Source organism: Panthera onca, chromosome D1 (assembly GCF_046562875.1).
Source record: "Panthera onca isolate mPanOnc1 chromosome D1, mPanOnc1 haplotype 2, whole genome shotgun sequence".
In the NCBI taxonomy this organism is placed as follows: domain Eukaryota; kingdom Metazoa; phylum Chordata; class Mammalia; order Carnivora; family Felidae; genus Panthera; species Panthera onca.
In genome coordinates this window covers 114,414,095-114,430,825 of record NC_138348.1, presented here as the reverse complement: position 1 = coordinate 114,430,825, position 16,731 = coordinate 114,414,095, and the positions used below count along the sequence as shown (strand labels likewise).

The following is a 16,731-nucleotide window of genomic DNA, read 5'->3' as shown; positions in this document are numbered from 1 at the left end:
ACCAAGAACCATAAAATACCTAGGAATAAACCTAACCAAAGAGGTGAACATCTACACACTGAAAACTATATAAAGCTTATGAATGAAATTGAAAAAGACAAAAAATTGAAAAATATTCCATGCTTCTGGGTTGGAAGAACAAATATTGTTAAAATGTCGATACTACCCAAAGCAATCTACGTATTCAATGCAATCTGTATCAAAATAATACCAGCATTCTTCACGGAGCTAGAACAATCAGTCCTAAAATTTGTATGGAAAAAATTTGTACAGAAAGACCCCGAATAGCCAAAGCAATCTTGAAAAGGTAAACCAAAGCTGGAGGCATCACAATCCTGGACTTCAAGATGTATTACGAAGCTGTAATCACCCAGACAGTATAATATTGGCACAAAAACAGACACTCAGATAAATGGAACAGAATAGAGAACCCAGAAATGGACCCACAAACATATGGCCAACTAATCTTTGACAAAGCAGGGAAGAATATCCAATGAAAAATAGACAATCTCTTCAGCAAATAGTGTCGAGAAAACAGGACGGTGAAGTTCAGAATGAACCTGGACCACTTTCTTACACCATACACAAAAAGAAACTCAAAATGGATGAAAGACTTAAACATAACACAGAAAGCCATCAAAATTCTAGAGAAGAAAGGAGGCAAAAACCTCTTTGACCTTGGCTAGAGCAACTTCTTAACACATCTCCAGAGACAAGGGAAACAAAAGCAAAAATGAACTATTGGGACCTCATCAAGATAAAAACCTTCTGCACAGTGAAGGAAACAATCAGCAAAACTAAAAGGCAACCAATGAAATAGGAGAAGATATTTGCAAACGACATATCATATAAAGGGTTAGTATCCAAAATCTACAAATAACTGATCAAACTTAACACCCAAAAAACAAATAATCCAGTGAACAAATGGGCAAAAGACATGAATAGACGCTTCTCCAAAGAAGACATCCAGATGGCCAACCAACACATGAAAAAATGTTCAACTTCACTCATCATCAGGGAAATACAAATTAAAACCACAATGAGATACTACCTCACACCTGTCAGAATGGTTAACATTAACAACTCAGGCAACAACAGATGTTGGCAAGGATGTAGAGAAAGAGGATCTCTTTTGCACTCCTGGTGGGAATGCAAACTGGTACAGCCACTCTGGAAAACAGTATGGAGGTTCCTCAAAAAATTAAAAATAGAACTACCCTATGACCCAGAAATTGCACTACTAGGTATTTATCCAAGGGATACAGGTGTGCTGTTTCAAACAATAACCAAAGTATGGAAAGAGCCCAGATGTCCATCGATGGATGAACGGATAAAGAAGATGTGATATATATATACAATGGAGTATTACTCGGCAATCAAAAAGAATGAAATCTTGCCATTTGCAACTACGTGGGTAGAACTAGAGGGTATTATGCTAAGCAAAATTAGTCACAGAAAGACAAGTATCATATGTCTCAATTCATATGAGGACTTTAAGATACAAAACAGATGAACATAAGGGAAGGGAAGCAATCATATAAAAACAGGAAGGAATGCAAAACATAAGAGACTTGTAAATATGGAGAGCAAACAGGGTTACTGGAGGGGTTGTGGGAGGGGGGGATGGGCTAAATGGATAAGGGGCATTCAGGAATCGACTTCTGAAATATTGTTGCACTATATGCCAGCTAACTTGGATGTAAATTTAAAAATATTAATTAATTAATCAAAAATTGGTTTCTATAAATAAAAACATCGAGTAAACATTAAATTTATTCTATAAATAAAAAACATTTAAAAAAAAAAAAGAAGAAGAAGAATGTGTCATGTCTCACCTGAAGAGATGTGATCTGTCCAGGGTATCTTTCACACCATCAGCCCAGAGTAATCTTTGTAAACCAAGAATATGAACATATCACTCTCCTGTGTCAACACTTACCTGTCACCTAAAAGATGAATTAAAACTCCAGAGAACTGCATTCACGACCTTCCCATCTGCACCTCTGGTTGCTCCCCAGCTTGTAAGTTATATACATTTGAGCGACAGGTAGGTCTCCCTGGAGCTCCCTGTCCTTCCAGGGCCCACACTGCCTTCCCCTCATCCCCTGCCTCACAGGACTTGTCCTCTTACATACTTCTCCCCTACTCATTCTTTCAGGCTTCATTTCACTGCCATTCCCTCTAGGAAGGCTTATTCAGCCCAAGTTTTATCCTGTCAAAGTTTAGAACTTCCTCTTTTTGGCAACCATAGCAGCCTGATTTTTTTCTTTTCATAGAAGTTATCATACTGGTCTCCTTTTTTTCTTTCCTTTTCTTTTTTTAATTTTTTTTTAATGTTTATTTTTGAGACAGAGAGCACGAGCAGGAGAGGGGCAGAGAGAGAGGGAGACACAGAATCTGAAGCAATCTCCAGGCTCTGAGCCATCAGCACAGAGCCCGATACAGAGCTGGGACTCACGAACCGTGAGATCATGACCTGAGCTGAAGTCGGCACTTAACCAACTGAGCCCCCTGGGCGCCCTCTTTTTCTTCATTGAACAGATATTGCCTGGGTTTTCACTGTTTCAGACACACAGTGCCTGTGTGTGAGGGCTGGGACTAGAAAGAGGAAAACACTTTCCTGCCTTCAAGTCTCTTGCATTCTAATAGAGACGACATGCAAACACTGTCCTCTCAGAGGCTTGTCCCAGGGCGTCCTGAAGACACCAGCCATGGCTTTTCAGTGTAAAAACTATGACTCTTAGAAGCAGAATTTTTATTTTGGAATATTTACTTTTTTTTAAATAAATTTTATGAATTTATGAATTTAATGAATTTTTACCTAATGCCCTCTCAAGCAACTTCTTTAACCCAATATATGTTGCTAAACTACACCTAGGGTGTTATATGAGTTGCTGGAGCTTCCCTTAGAAAATAAAATTGCTAAATTGTGACTATTTACACACCAGATTATGATAAAAGGCACCTGCTAATCACCTTTTCCAATAGCAAAGGGTGAAGATTATGAATTATTATCATTGGTATGATGCTTTATGTGACGTGGTACTCATTATGTTGAGGTTGATGTATATGTAGCACTTGAGAATTTGAATTATGAATTTAGTGTTATTAACATCCATAATCTGTAAGGAGATCCACCTGTGAATCTGCCTATGAATACTACAGTAAAATAGTGTTCTGAAATTATGTTACAGAACAGCCAGCCAAGGACCAGTCTATCTCCTGATGTTGGATCCAGAGTGCAGAGAAAATACTGATGAAGAATAACAGTAACTATTAAATGGAATCATTATTTTTGATAATCTCCTGTAAATATATCCTAGATTTCTGCATTTGTTAATAATTTAAAATACTATAACCATAAAATAAAGGTAAATCATAACATGGGTAATGGAGATAAATTGACTAGTTTACATTTATGCTACAAGTTTATTATGTATTTTATTGATACATTTTTAGTGAATGGAAATGCTTCATTGTTTTTAATGGGCATGCTTCTGAAAATAAATTCATTATATTTAAAAATACAACAGGATATTTTGTTATTAAAATTATGTATTAGCTATAGTTGTGAAGCTTTGTTTTTCTAAAATTCCTAATAAATTCTATTAAATTTTGGTACAGTGGTGTAAAAAGTTTATGATTTTTTTAAGTCTATTTATTTATTTTGAGGGAGAGAGTGGGGGAGGGGCAGAGAGAGAGAGAGCAAAAGAGAGAATCCCAAGCAGGTTCCAAGCTGTCAGCACAGAGCCGATGTGGGGCTTGAACCCACCAACTGTGAGATCATGACCTGAGCTGAAATCAAGAGTCAGATGCTTAACCGACTAAGCCACCCAGGCATCCCTAAAAAGTTTATGATCAGTCAGTAATATCCCACATATATAGTAAAGCTATTTGTTTAAGACTTTGAAGGATCTCTGTACTTTGGAGTTGTTGCCAAGGGATGTTAAGAAAACCAAAAGAGGGGCAAGGATCTCTCTCTGTCCCTCCCCCGACTCGTGCTCACGCGCTCTCTCTCTGAAAATAAATAAATAAATATTTAAATAAAGAAACAAGAAAACCAGAGAAACCCCTTGTATGATCATGAAACTTCATATGATTATCAAAGTTTTTTCATAGAATTATGATAATCGCATATGTGTTTTTATTTTCAATCAACCTTTCTACTTCAGGCTCTCTTCTGGATTGCTTCAGGCTGGGTTTCTGACCTCTCACACCAGTAAGGCTGACAGCATGGCATTTGTAGAGCATGGTGAGATGGCCAGAGTAAAAATCTCTCGTACCAGGCCTGTCTTACAGGTCCTCAGAGCTTTGCCCTTGGCCCCTGGAGAGAATGTGCGCAAGGTTCCGCCCCCTGAGGCCTCCTGCCCAGCTGGCGGCCTGTTTGCCACCTTTCCCTCAGGGCACCGGTTCCCCCAGCCAGCACCGCACCCTGGGCTCAGCATGCCTTTCCTGTCCCACTGCCATCCACCAGAGTCCCCCCAAACACTGCTGAGGTTGACTTCCTCGAGTGCTTCCTAAGAATCCTCTCTACTACCGCTGGTATAAATTATGTGCCTCCCTGACTGTAGTTACTTGTGTGGACGTACCTCTCTTGTGGATAGAGAGCTCCTGACAGTCAGAGGTGGTCATTCGCATCCGTGGCCTTAGGAATTAAAGCGGGGACCCAGAGGCAAATCAACATAACGAACGTAGGGGAAAATATTCAACCGTTCCCTTTATCAAGCCCCTACTGTGCTAGGTGCTGCTCCAGATATTAGGAACACAATAAAAAACAAAAGTAATTATTTTCTTGTCTCATGGAATTTACATTTTAGCAGGGAATACAGATTTTCAACATAAGAATATGCCAGCAGTTATAAAGCATGCTGAATGAAAACCCGAGCGCAGTAAGGGGGCACAGTGCTGGCAGGGCGATTTCAGACAACAGGTAGGGTGGCCAGAGAAGGTCTCGGAGAAGGTGACGTTTGCGCAAATATCCACGTAAAGTGAAGGGGGCCTTGGTGGGAGTGGGAGGAGAGCTCAGCCAGCGGGCAGGAAAGGGGGGTTTTTGTCACATGTGTCTGGTCCGCGGTCCACATCGAGAAAACAAGGGTCTAGAACATAACCTTAGCTGCACGTTGAACTTACACGGGAAACAAGGTGCGGTTTGGGCATTTCCATTTTTTTAAATCTCCCCAAAAGAATTGTAATAAGCAGACAAGGTTAAGAAACAATGATGTGGAAGCAACAGTGAGAAACCAGAAGGTCACCCCCCTTCCTGCTCTCCCAGTGGCTTTGTTGTCCCCAGCCCAGACATGCACATGTGAGTGGGCGTTGGTACATCAGTGTGAGGACACTGTGACTTCAAGCTCTGTGAACACAGGGACACAAATGACATTCTGCATTTTGAAAAAACCTTCAGACTTCACCGAAAGAATGCTGTTAAGAGAATGAAGAGGAGAGAAGAGCCTCCCGGGCCTGGAGGAGACAGAGAGCAGGTGGCAAACACCATCCTTCCTGGGTCCCTACCCGGAGGCCCCGGCCCTTTGGTCGTTACTCCATTCAACAAGCCCACCCGGAGCCCCTGCTCCGGCCCTCAGAGCTTCCTTGTATTCAGGATTGATCTAGGAAGAGGTTCAAATAGAGAACTCTAAAGACAGATGCAAATAAATTAGAATTTATAACTGTGCTCTCAAATCTGAATTGTTAATGAAATTATAAAATGGACATTCCCAAAATGGGCATTTTACCTCCTCGGGTGAAGGTAGTGATGAAAACAGCACGAGGTGGAGGTGAGTGGTCCTGGGAGAATAAGGCAGCATTCACTGCACATGTGGGTGTTTGACAAGCAGGCCTGTTGGCAGCCGCGGGGCTTGGGCGGCTATGCCTATGTGCGTTTCTTCCCTCGCGTTTCCAGAAGAGAGAAGACAGGACTCAGTCCCAGGGACAAGGGATGCTTCAGCCAGATCTAAGAGGACTGTCCACGTATTTAGAGAAATACTCCTTTCCCAGGAGTGGTTTTGGCCGAGGGTGCGCATCCAGGAATACCTACCATTACAGTACATGGATTATTATTTGCTCCAGGCAGGCAGCCAAAACACATATTCTCCTCTCCCTTTACAGGTTAGAGTTCAGAGACTCAGAGACGTGACTCCCATCCAGAGTCACACAGCTGGCCGGTGGCAGATTGAGATTCAAACCCAGGTCTGTCTGGCTGCAGCACCCATGTTCTTTCTGCTACATATGGCGGCTACTGGATGAAATAAGGGAGAAGAGAAAAATGAAAAAACAAAGATTGGGGCGCCTGGGGGGGCTCGATCAGGTAAGCGTCCGACTTCAGCTCAGGTCATGATCTCGCGGTTGGTGAGTTCGGGCCCCGCGTCAGGCTCTGTGCTGATGGCTCAGCGCCTGTAGCCTGCTTCCGATTCTGTGTCTCCCTCTCTCTCTGCCCCTCCCCGGCTTGCACTCTGTCTGTCTCAAAAATAAATACGCATTTAACAAAAGAAAAAGAAGAAGAAAAGGAAAAATGAAGATCAATGGGAAGACATGACTGAAAGAGAAAACATTTTGTACTTTCCTGTTTTTGGGGGTAGAAGCATAGGTTTCAGGAAGGCAACAGAAAATTTCAGGCTCAGGTTTTAAAAAATAGAAAGCTGCATGTCACTTCTAGCAAATAATTGGGGCATTTTTTTATGCTATCAAGATACAATTTTGTGAATTGGGATTTTTTTTTAATTTTTTAACATTTTTATTCATTTCTTGAGAGACAGACAGAGTGCAAGCAGGGGAGGGGCAGAAAGAGAGGGAGACACAGAATCTGAAGCAGGCTCCAGGCTCCGAGCTGTCAGCACAGAGCCCAACCCAGGGCTCAAACCCACAGCCATGAGATTGTGACCTGAGCTAAAGTCGAACGCTCCACCAAATGAGCCACCCAGGCGCCCCTAATTGGGATATTATTTTTAAAGGGCATTCCCGTGGGGCAAGCAAGCCAAAGAGTTGTGCCGTGTTTTTTGTGAAGCATTCCAAGCACCTCAAACTCTATTTCATTAATTAGAAAGGCAAGAAAGCATAGTCACGTGCTGCTGTAGCCACACTGAGCAGCAAGCTGTGTGCCAAGGCAGTGTCATGGTTAATAATCCCCAACCCTAGTACCTGTTATCTGCATACCAAAGGATGTCTCTACAAACAAAGGATAGTTGAAAATAGTTTTAAAGATTTGTTAAAATCTGGTCAGTCTGGGCCAAACAAGTTTATCTGGTGAGCTTGTAAAGCAGGACAGGGTATTTATTTTACTAGTGCTTGTATGTTACAGCATCGTCCTTCTGTGAGACTGTGGTGTGACCAGAGTCCCTATGCAATACCAGCCCTAAATCCTCCAGATTTAGGTGCCAGAATTTTCGCAGATCCAGAGAGGGCTCACTGACAGTGACAAAAGTAGATCAAGATTCGTTATCAGTTATAGTGAAAGAGAATAGCCTTTTGCGTGCTAAAAGTGACGGCAGTGATGATGGGGTTATATATATGTAACATTTTAAAATATAAGAAAGCAAAATGCCTATATACTGAGTTTTAAGCCTTCAGGAAGAAAAGGATCCTCTTTCAAATTGAGAAGATAAGTTCAGAGGAAATCAAAGGAAATGCCAGTTCTATCAGTGAATAAACCTGTAAGACTCATTACAAGAGACAATAATCTTTTGGGCAAAGGATATCAAGAAATCAAAAGAAAAGTTTGGAAACATTTGTGAAAGGCAGAACTTCTAATAACTGTTAAGAGAAATTTAGATTCATCTTTAAAACTGGTGGCACACCTGGGTGACTCAGTTGGTTCAGCCTCTGACTCTTCATCTCATCTCGGATCTTGACCTCTGGGTCATGAGTTCAAGCCCCACATTGGGCTCCATGCTGGGCATGAAGCTACTTAAAAAAATTAAAATGAAGTAAGATAATTTTTTAATTAAACAAAAAGGAAAGCCACACAATTGTTGCAAACAGGATCCACAAATGAATCTTAACATTAGCTTCAACGTTTAAGGAGAAATAAGACCTTTGGATAGCCTCAAAGTATCTCCCTCAAAATATCTATTAATTACAAAGAGAAAAAAGTCATTTTACAGTAGGGACACCTGGCAGATATCACTTGACTGTAAGTAATCAAGGTCATAATTACCAGTAAAAAACGTTGAAATCACGTTGTGACCCCTGACATAATGTGTTGAAAAAGGTGTAACTTCAATCAAGGAGAAAACAAACCGTCACACAAACTCAAATTCAGAGACATTCTACAAAATGCCTGACGGGTACTTTCTAAAAGTGTCAAGGTCATGAAAGAAAAGGAGTAACAGAGGAACTGTCACAGATGAGCAGATACTAAAGGACATAAAATATAATATGATCCCTTGCATCGGACACTGGAACAGAGTAAGGACAGTAGTGGAAAAACTGGTGAAATCCCAAGAAAATCTGTAGTGTAGTTAACAGTCTTACGAAAATGTTTGTTTCTAAGTTTTGATAACTCTGACATGGTTATGTAAGATGTCAACATTGGGGGAAGCTGGAAACAGGTATATAGGAACTCTGTACTATTATTACAAGTCTTCTGTAATCCCTGCACCCAATGTGGGGCCAGAACTCACGACTCCAAGATCAAGAGTCACACACTCTACCGACTGAGTCAGCCAGGTGCCCCAAAAAGTTAAAATTTTTAAAGCTCTAAAAATGTTTAAAATCTTGGGCTGTACCTTATGTTGCAATTTTTGGTTCATAACAAATACCACTGTAATTATATAAAACATTAAAACATACACTTAGTAGTTTCTTAAAAATGTATGAAGCACTTATATATAGATGCCATTTTGATATGGATTATACAGAGTAACGTCCACACCCACAGGAATTAATAATCTAGACAATCCATTTGAAAGCCACGTGCCAAGCCAACACCGGGGATATGGAAGGAGAGCGATGTCACTGTTGCCACGGTAGAAGAGCCGCAAGGTGCTTGACAGCCGGGCAGTGCTGCCCCTCCAGGCACAGCCAGGGTGACACCTGCGTGGATGTGGACACTGATGTCGGCTCGAGGCTCCTGGAGTGCCGGGGCCGTGGTGTCCTATAGAGTGAGGTTTCCCTCACCTCCCCAAGATTCTCATGCTCACAAGCCCTCTGTTGTCACTGGCACACGTCTCATCAAAATGAAAACCTAAGCCCTTTTACTGCCATGGGAGGGGAAACATCCATTAGGTATGGGTTACTTGAAAGAAAACAAAAAGCCTGCATGCCAAGAAAAATGACTTTGTCTTGCAATAAAGAACCGTATCCTGTAATAACAGCTAACAGTTTTTGAAAGCTTATAATGTCAGACCTTGTGCAACACCGTGCGTATGCGGGACCTCATCCCGTCCTAGCAATGCAGTGAGGTACATGCTGTCGGGTCCAGACCCCAGATGAAAGAACTAAGGTGAAGTGAGGTTGAGTAACATGCCCAAGGTCACAACACTCCAAGAATGTTTTGAAGTGTAATTTCATGTCTATCATGATCAGTTGTAAAAGTAGGTCAAGAAGTATTAAACGGCTTTGAGATCTTTTTTTAATTAATGTGATATACCGCCCTCTAGTGGTGACAAAACTTTCTGTCACAGTCAATGCCAGTAGCTTTCACTCTAAAAATTCTGGTTCACTCATATGTGGAATTTAAGAAACAAAACAGATGATCATAGGGGAAGGGAAAGACAAATAAGATAAAAACAGGGAAGCAAACCATAAGAGACTCTTAATGACGGGGAACAAACAGGATCGCTGGAGGGGAAGTGGGTGGGGGATGGGCTAGATAGATGGGTGATGGGCATTATGGAGGGCACTGGTTAGGATGAGCACTGGGTGTTGTATGGAAGTGATGAATCACTGAATTCTACCCCTGAAACCAACATTGCACTCTATGTTAGCTAGAATTTAAATAAAAATTTCAAAAGAAAAAAATCAGTCATCTCTGACATTTATTTATTTTAATTTATTGTTACAGACTATGGTTCATGACATAATTCATTCTGAAAGTAGATTATGATCTAACTTTTTCTCAAATAGTAAGTTGAGTTAGTTTAATAATACAAACAATAGAAATGAAACAAAATGCCCCATGTACTAATACTAATAATCAAACCAAGTAAATATATTTTCTAATTTATATGCATTTTGCATGTATTATCTCAAACAAGTGTCTACTACAAACCTCTCTACTTTTATTCTTCAGAGTTAGATCCTTGAATTTCCTCAAGGATGACAAGATGTATATATGTAGTAAAGCTTATTGTTATAATAGGAAAATGTAATAAAACGCTCTATGTGATGATAGGAAAATTGATGAATTACATACATTCATATGATAACTATCATGCAACCATTAAAATCGTGTTTTTAAAGAATACCTAACGGAGAAGAGAAATAGCAGTGACCCGTTACGAAGTGGGAGGAGAGGGTGTGGAGTAAGTGTGCCATGTCTGAACCCTGGGAGGGGACAGGACAGGCCAACATGGAGAAAGCCAGAAAATTCATGCAACCGAGCGTTTGCAGTAGTGGTAGCAGGATTTCAGGGGATTTTTATTTAACGTAATAACTTTTTACATATTTCTCATACTATCTGTTTTGTGTGCATTTATTACCTTTTTTTATCAGATAAGGTCCAAAAAACTTAAAAGCACATGAGATTGTCTCCCCTGGTCAAAGTGAACACAGGAGCGGAGAAAGCGGCCCGCAAAGTCTTACCGTCCGGTCTTCCTGTGAGGCTGAGTTACCACCCGTGAACCAGAATTTCCACGCCAGAGGCTGAGTGTGCTGATCACGAAGGCATCTTCTAAGGCGTCTAAAGCAATATTTCTGAGCCCAAACACAACACTGTCACAACCACTGCCTATCACGTCCGGAGAACTTCAAAGTACGAAAGAACTTTACACGTCATCTACTCCAAACGCCTCGGGTCAGCAATGAAATCCAGGCGTTGGATTTAACATTGGTTAAAACGTTGACATCTAGGATTCTAATGTTCATGGAAATTAAACTAGTATTTTGCCTTTTGGTTTCTAAATTCCAGCAAAGAAAGAAAAGAAAAACGTATTTATCCACAGAAAAGTTATCGCGTTTATTGGAAATTGGTTCAAAGCGATGTGGTTTCCTTCTGTACGTATTCAGGCAATACAATTATACTGAATACCTCTCAAATCCTCTCTCTCTGCCTGGGACGTCAGACTCAAGAGGGAACATGTACAACAAACGAAGAGCCCGAAGAGTACAACAAACGAAGGGCTGGGAAACGAGCGATTGCAGCAAAGTGTGACAAATGTTCCCCCAGGAGTGACCCGGGTTCTAACTCCCCTCAGCTGTGGCTCCGGAAGAGGGGCCTGAAGGAGCGTTAGACCAGCCAGGCGGGAGAAGGAAGGAGGGGTGAGCTCAGGCATCAGAAACGGCGAGTGTCAACACACACCCATAAATCCCCGAGTCAGACCGCGGAGGGGGTTCCCGAGGAGGAGAGCCACGGGGCACGCTCTCACCTCTGCTCCTTCCTGAGCCCGACTTACAGGACGGGACCCAGGAGAGGGTGACGAGCCAGACACCCCGAGGGGGACAGCAGCGACCCTCTGAAGGCCGGGAAGCGGTGGTCAATTGCTAACGGACCCGGTGGCCCAGGAGGCTAGACCCTGGGCCGGCGGGAGGCCCTGACAGCCGCTCGGCCTGCACAAGCACCGGGAAGCCGGTCTAGAGGACAACAGGTAACTCTGGAACTGGAGGGGGAGTAAAATGAGGTTGAAACAGGGTTAGTTAAAAGTCTGTTTAAGAAGCAGTTAGACCCCACATCCCACATCCCCTACCATAGAGCTGGGCGACCCCTTCTCTGACCAAAGCCGAAACATGTAAGAAACGAAAGGAGAACTTTGTTTAACCTGCCAAAGGGCAGTTGGTGGTCACTGTGACGCTCTGACAAGACCCCTTCGGCCGAGGCATCTTGGGCCAGCTGGTGTCAATGCTTTCGGGCCCAGAGACACCCCCGCGGGTCACGTTCGGTCCCTGAGGGCAGCCTCAGCCCTTGCAGGCCCCTATGCTTCAAGATAGGACAATCCTTTTTTGTTTTTATTTTTGTTTTTGTTTTTATTTAAATTCTAGTTGGCGAGCATACAGTGTAGTATTGGTTTCAGGAGTAGAAATCAGTGATTCATCACTTCCATCCAACACCCAGTGCTCATCCCAACAGGTGCCCCTCCTTCATGCCCGTCGCCCATCTAGCCCATCCCCCCACTCACCTCCCTCTAGCAACCGTCAGTTTGTTCTCTTTATTTAAAAGTCTCTTATGGTTTGTGTCTCTCTCTCTGTTTTCATCTGGTTTTTCCTTCCCTTCTATGTTCATCTGTTGTGTTTCTTAAATTCCACATATGAGTGAAATCATGTATTTGTCTTTCTCAGACTTATTTTGCTTAGCATAATACATTCTAGTTTCAACCACATTGCTGCAAATGGCAAGATTTCATTCTTTTTGATCGCCGAGTAATATCCCATTTTATATATATACCACATCTGCTGTATCCATTCATCAGTTGATGGACATTTGGGCTCTTTCCATACTTCAGCTATTGTTGATAGTGCTGCTATAAACATTGGGGTACATGTGCCCCTTCAAATCATCATTTTTGGGTCCTTTGGGTAAATACCCAGTAGTGCAATTGCTGGGTCGTAGGGTAGTTCTATTTTTAATTTTTTGAGTAACCTCCATACTGTTTTCCAGAGTGACTGCACCAGTTTGCATTCCCACCAACAGTGCAAGAGGGCTCCCCTTTCTCCACATCATCGCCAACACCTGTTGTTGCCTGAGTTGTTAATGTGAGCCATTCTGGCAGGTGTGAGGTGGTATCTCATTGTGGTTTTGGTTAGTATTTCCCTGATGATGAGTGATATTGAGCATCTTTTCATGTGTCTGTTAGACATCTGGATGTCTTCTTTGGAGACGTGTCTATTCATGTCTTTGGCCCATTTCTTCACTGGATTATTTGTTTTTTGGGGTGTTGAGTTTAATAAGTTCTTTATAGATTTTGGATACTAACCCTTTATCATATTTGTCGTTTCCAAATATCTTCTCCCATTCCATAGGTTGCTTTTTAGTTTTGTTGATTGTTTCCTTCTGTGTCCGGAAGCTTTTCATCTTGAGGAAGTCGCAACAGTTTATGTTTGCTTTTGTTTCCCTTGCCTTAGGCGATCTGTCTAGTAAGAAGTTGTTGTGGCCGAGGTCAAAGAGGTTGCTGCCTGTGTTCTCCTCTAGGAGTTTTATGGTTTCCTGTCTCACATTTAGGTCTTTCATCCATGTTGAGTTTATTTTTGTGTTGGTGTAAGAACGTGGTCCAGTTTCATTCTGCACATCGCTGTCCAGTTTTCCCAGCACCATTTGCTGAAGAGGTTGTCTCTTTTTCAATGGATATTCTTTCCTACCTTGTCAAAGATGAGTTGACTATATAGTTGTGGATCCATTTCTGGGTTTTCTATTCTGTTCCATTGATCTGCGTGTCTGTTTTTGTGCCAGTACCATACTGTCTTGATGACTAGGGCTTCATAATATAGCTTGAAATCCGGAACTGTGACACCTCCAGTTTCGTTTTTCTTTTTCAGGATTGTTTTGGCTATTCCTGATCTTTTGTGGTTCATATGAATTTTAGGATTATTTGTTCTATCCCTGTGGAAAATGCTGGTGTTATTTTGATAGGGATTGCATTAAATGTATAGATTGCTTTGGGGAGGATAGATATTTTAACAATGTTTGTTCTCCCAATCTCAAGATAGGACAATTCTGAAAGGCATGACATTCGCCAGCAAGAAATGTAAAATGTAATTTTTTTAAAGAAAAGATACCGTTTACACCAATGACAAAAATTTTAACCACCAAAGATGACTCTTAGAACCTGTGCAAGGTGAGCCTGAGCAGTTCTGTAGGTCAAGTGTCCGACTCTTGATCTCAGCTCAGGCCTTAATCTCAGGGTTGTGAATTCAAGCCCTGCCTTGGGCTCCGAGCTAGTTGTGAAAGCCTCCTTAAAAAGAGAAAAGAAAAAAAAAAAGATGTGGGGGCACCTGGGTGGCTCAGTTGGTCAAGTATCCGACTTAGGCTCAGGTCATGATCTCACATCTCGTGGGTTCAAGCCCCACATTGGGCTCTGTGCTGATGGCTTGCAGTCTGGAGCCTGCTTCGGATTCTGTGTGTCCCTCTCTCTCTGCCCCTGACCCACTCGCATTCTGTCTCTGTCTCTCTCAAAAACAAATAAACTTAAAAAAAAATGTTTAATAAATAAAGAAATAAAACTTAAAAAAAAAGAAGATATGCAAGCCTTTTCTAAGGAAAAAGAAGAACAGGCCAATCCAGTCATTCAGACCTTTCAAAAACAGGAGCGTCCATGCCTGCAAGGTCATGGCTGGTCATTGTGAAGTGAATTGCCTTTGCAAAGAATAATGGGAAACTGAGGGAAGTTGACAAGTAGCAAAAGCGAACCAAGAGCCAGTATATGCCTGTGGTGGTTATAAAGAGACCCTCATCTCCCTGCAATGGAAGAGACAACACAGCCGAGGGACAGTCACAGAGCTTATCACACAGAGTAGCTGCAGAGACAATTAGATGCTCGGGTAGGAGTGGTCAGAGCTCAGACACATGGCACAGGGACACCTGCGTAGACATCCTCAAGAACTAGGGTTCAACAGATTCCCTGCTCAGTGCCAGCCTCCTGCCATCAGCCCTGGGCTGCAGAAGGGAGCCACCACTCACCTCAGTGCCCCAGGGCCTCTGTGACCATACAGGTGGTTCCTGCCCATCTTTCAGGACCAGCACTGCCCTGGCTGCATTGAGCTGGGGTTTGACCGTAGTCCTCCGCCTGCCCAGTGGGAGAGGACACGGAAGCAGCACTGGGGTTGCCTAGGGCCTCATGGCGGAGAGGCCCGGTAGGGTCTTCTCACACGGGGCAAGTGCCAGCTCTTAATGCAGAGGAGTGGTGTCACCGAGAACTTCAGCGCTGGTACTGCTTCATGGGAGACGCACACGATGATGGGCCCTCAGAATAAGAGGGACCAGGCAGCAGCACTTGACTGCCAGAAGCCAAGGACCACGGTTACCATGACAACCAGAAAGGTTAAAGATGCGGCCAGGAGAGCCTGACCGGCAGCAAGATGATTAAAAAACTCTGGTGTTCCCGGGGACAAAGTAGCCAGGCACCCTTCAGAGTACTACTGAACATCTACAATCCGAGGGTAGGAATGGAAGAGCAGGAGGCTGAAGACAGGGGTCCCAATAAAAGGTCACAGTGCCTGGCTCAGTTCCCAGACCTGAGCCACTCTTCAGATCCGGAACCCACCGAATGATGAGATGACCGGGTCCCCGGGAAGAAAGAGCCGACAGCATCCTCGACAAATGCATGCTGTAAAGATTCCCTCAGTCCCTCAGTGCCATGTCAGTGAATGCACCCCGAAAGGGGAATAACCAAATATTGAAGGAGCATAGGACATAGTGATCTGAAGATTAACCAGGAGACGTGATCTTCCAAAGGAAAGGAGTAAACTGAGAAAACAAAGATACGAAATCTAAGAAACAAGGCAGCTGTGGTGCCACGAGTGTGCGCCTACAGCTATAGGAGCGTGACTGACCACAGGCCCTTAGAGCTGTGCTCCGTCCTCCAGCACAGCCCACACTTCCTATGCGCTGGTCCCAGCAAATGACTGTGCTCCTAAGGCAAGCCGGTTCCTGGGATACGCGCGACTCTACCGATGGGCCACAGGAAGACACGCTTAACTTTCCTTAGAGCCCACAAGGTCTTAGACACCTCCACCCCACCATCCTCCCCTCAGGGTCACGCTTGCCTCGTGCTCTGATGGGTCACTCAGCCACTCTCTCCCAGTTCCCTCTCCGTTTTTTGCTCACAAGAATTTCCCAATAGAATTTTCATTCATTGAACCCTATCTTGGCATCTGGCTCTTAGAGGACCCAGTGCCAACACAGGAAAAAGCTAAAAAAAAATCCCCGGGACGATGGTAAAGGAAGATTCCAGCTATGCACCAGGCCTAGGAAGCAACTGGTCAGACCAGTGCAGAAGGGATGGCCACAAAAAAGATGAAAATGACAGAAAACCTACTGTGTTTGAGTGCTATTTCTTAGCACTCTGGCAGAGTAAGAACTAGCAATAAAGTACATTAAAATCTAAACAAATTCGTAATTTTTAATAACTACCAAAATAAAAAGTTGAACAAGAAAGAAAGTTTATTCATAGTATACTAAATGACAACAGCAAACATATATTTATATAGCCATAATAATACACACAGTAAATATTAACATAACAAAAAATAAAATATATTGAGGGCACCTGGGTGGCTCAGTCAGTTAAGCGTCCGACTCTTGATTTTAGCTCAGGTCATGATCTCACAGTTCGTGAGTTCGAGCCCCATGTTGGACTCTGTGCTGACAGTGCAGAGCCTGCTTGGGATTCTCTGTCTCCCTCCTCTGCCCCTCCCTACTCTCAAAATAAATAAACTTTAAAAAAAATTACAATATATTGATGAGTATTTTAGGAGGCTGAAAGGAAGGGAAATGTGGGGAGAAGGGTGATGAGTGCTATGAGGAACGTCACAGAGGAGTTTCACACACCACATATTAAAATGAACTGTCAAGAATGAGAGTATAGGCATTTTGTTTGGAAATATGGAATTAAATATGAAAGGGAAAGTTGAAAGCATAAAAAGTGGTCA

General features: G+C 42.8%; 1 protein-coding gene across 7 annotated transcripts in view; it reads left to right on the top strand.

Moving 5' to 3' along the window:
• Nucleotides 1-4,787, top strand: part of CEP126 (centrosomal protein 126) — a 105,326-nt gene extending 100,539 nt beyond the window's left edge. For 2 of the 7 annotated variants that reach the window (XM_060604538.3, XM_060604536.3), the window contains exon 10: nucleotides 3,195-3,566. In XM_060604538.3, coding sequence (XP_060460521.1) covers nucleotides 3,195-3,257 — 63 coding nt within the window. In that variant the 3' untranslated portion in view covers nucleotides 3,258-3,566. Of the gene's footprint in view, nucleotides 1-3,173; nucleotides 3,568-4,172 lie in introns of those variants that run through there. The other 5 variants (XM_060604539.3, XM_060604540.3, XM_060604534.2 and 2 more) reach the window with 4 other exon arrangements.
• Nucleotides 4,788-16,731: the final 11,944 nt, after the last annotated feature.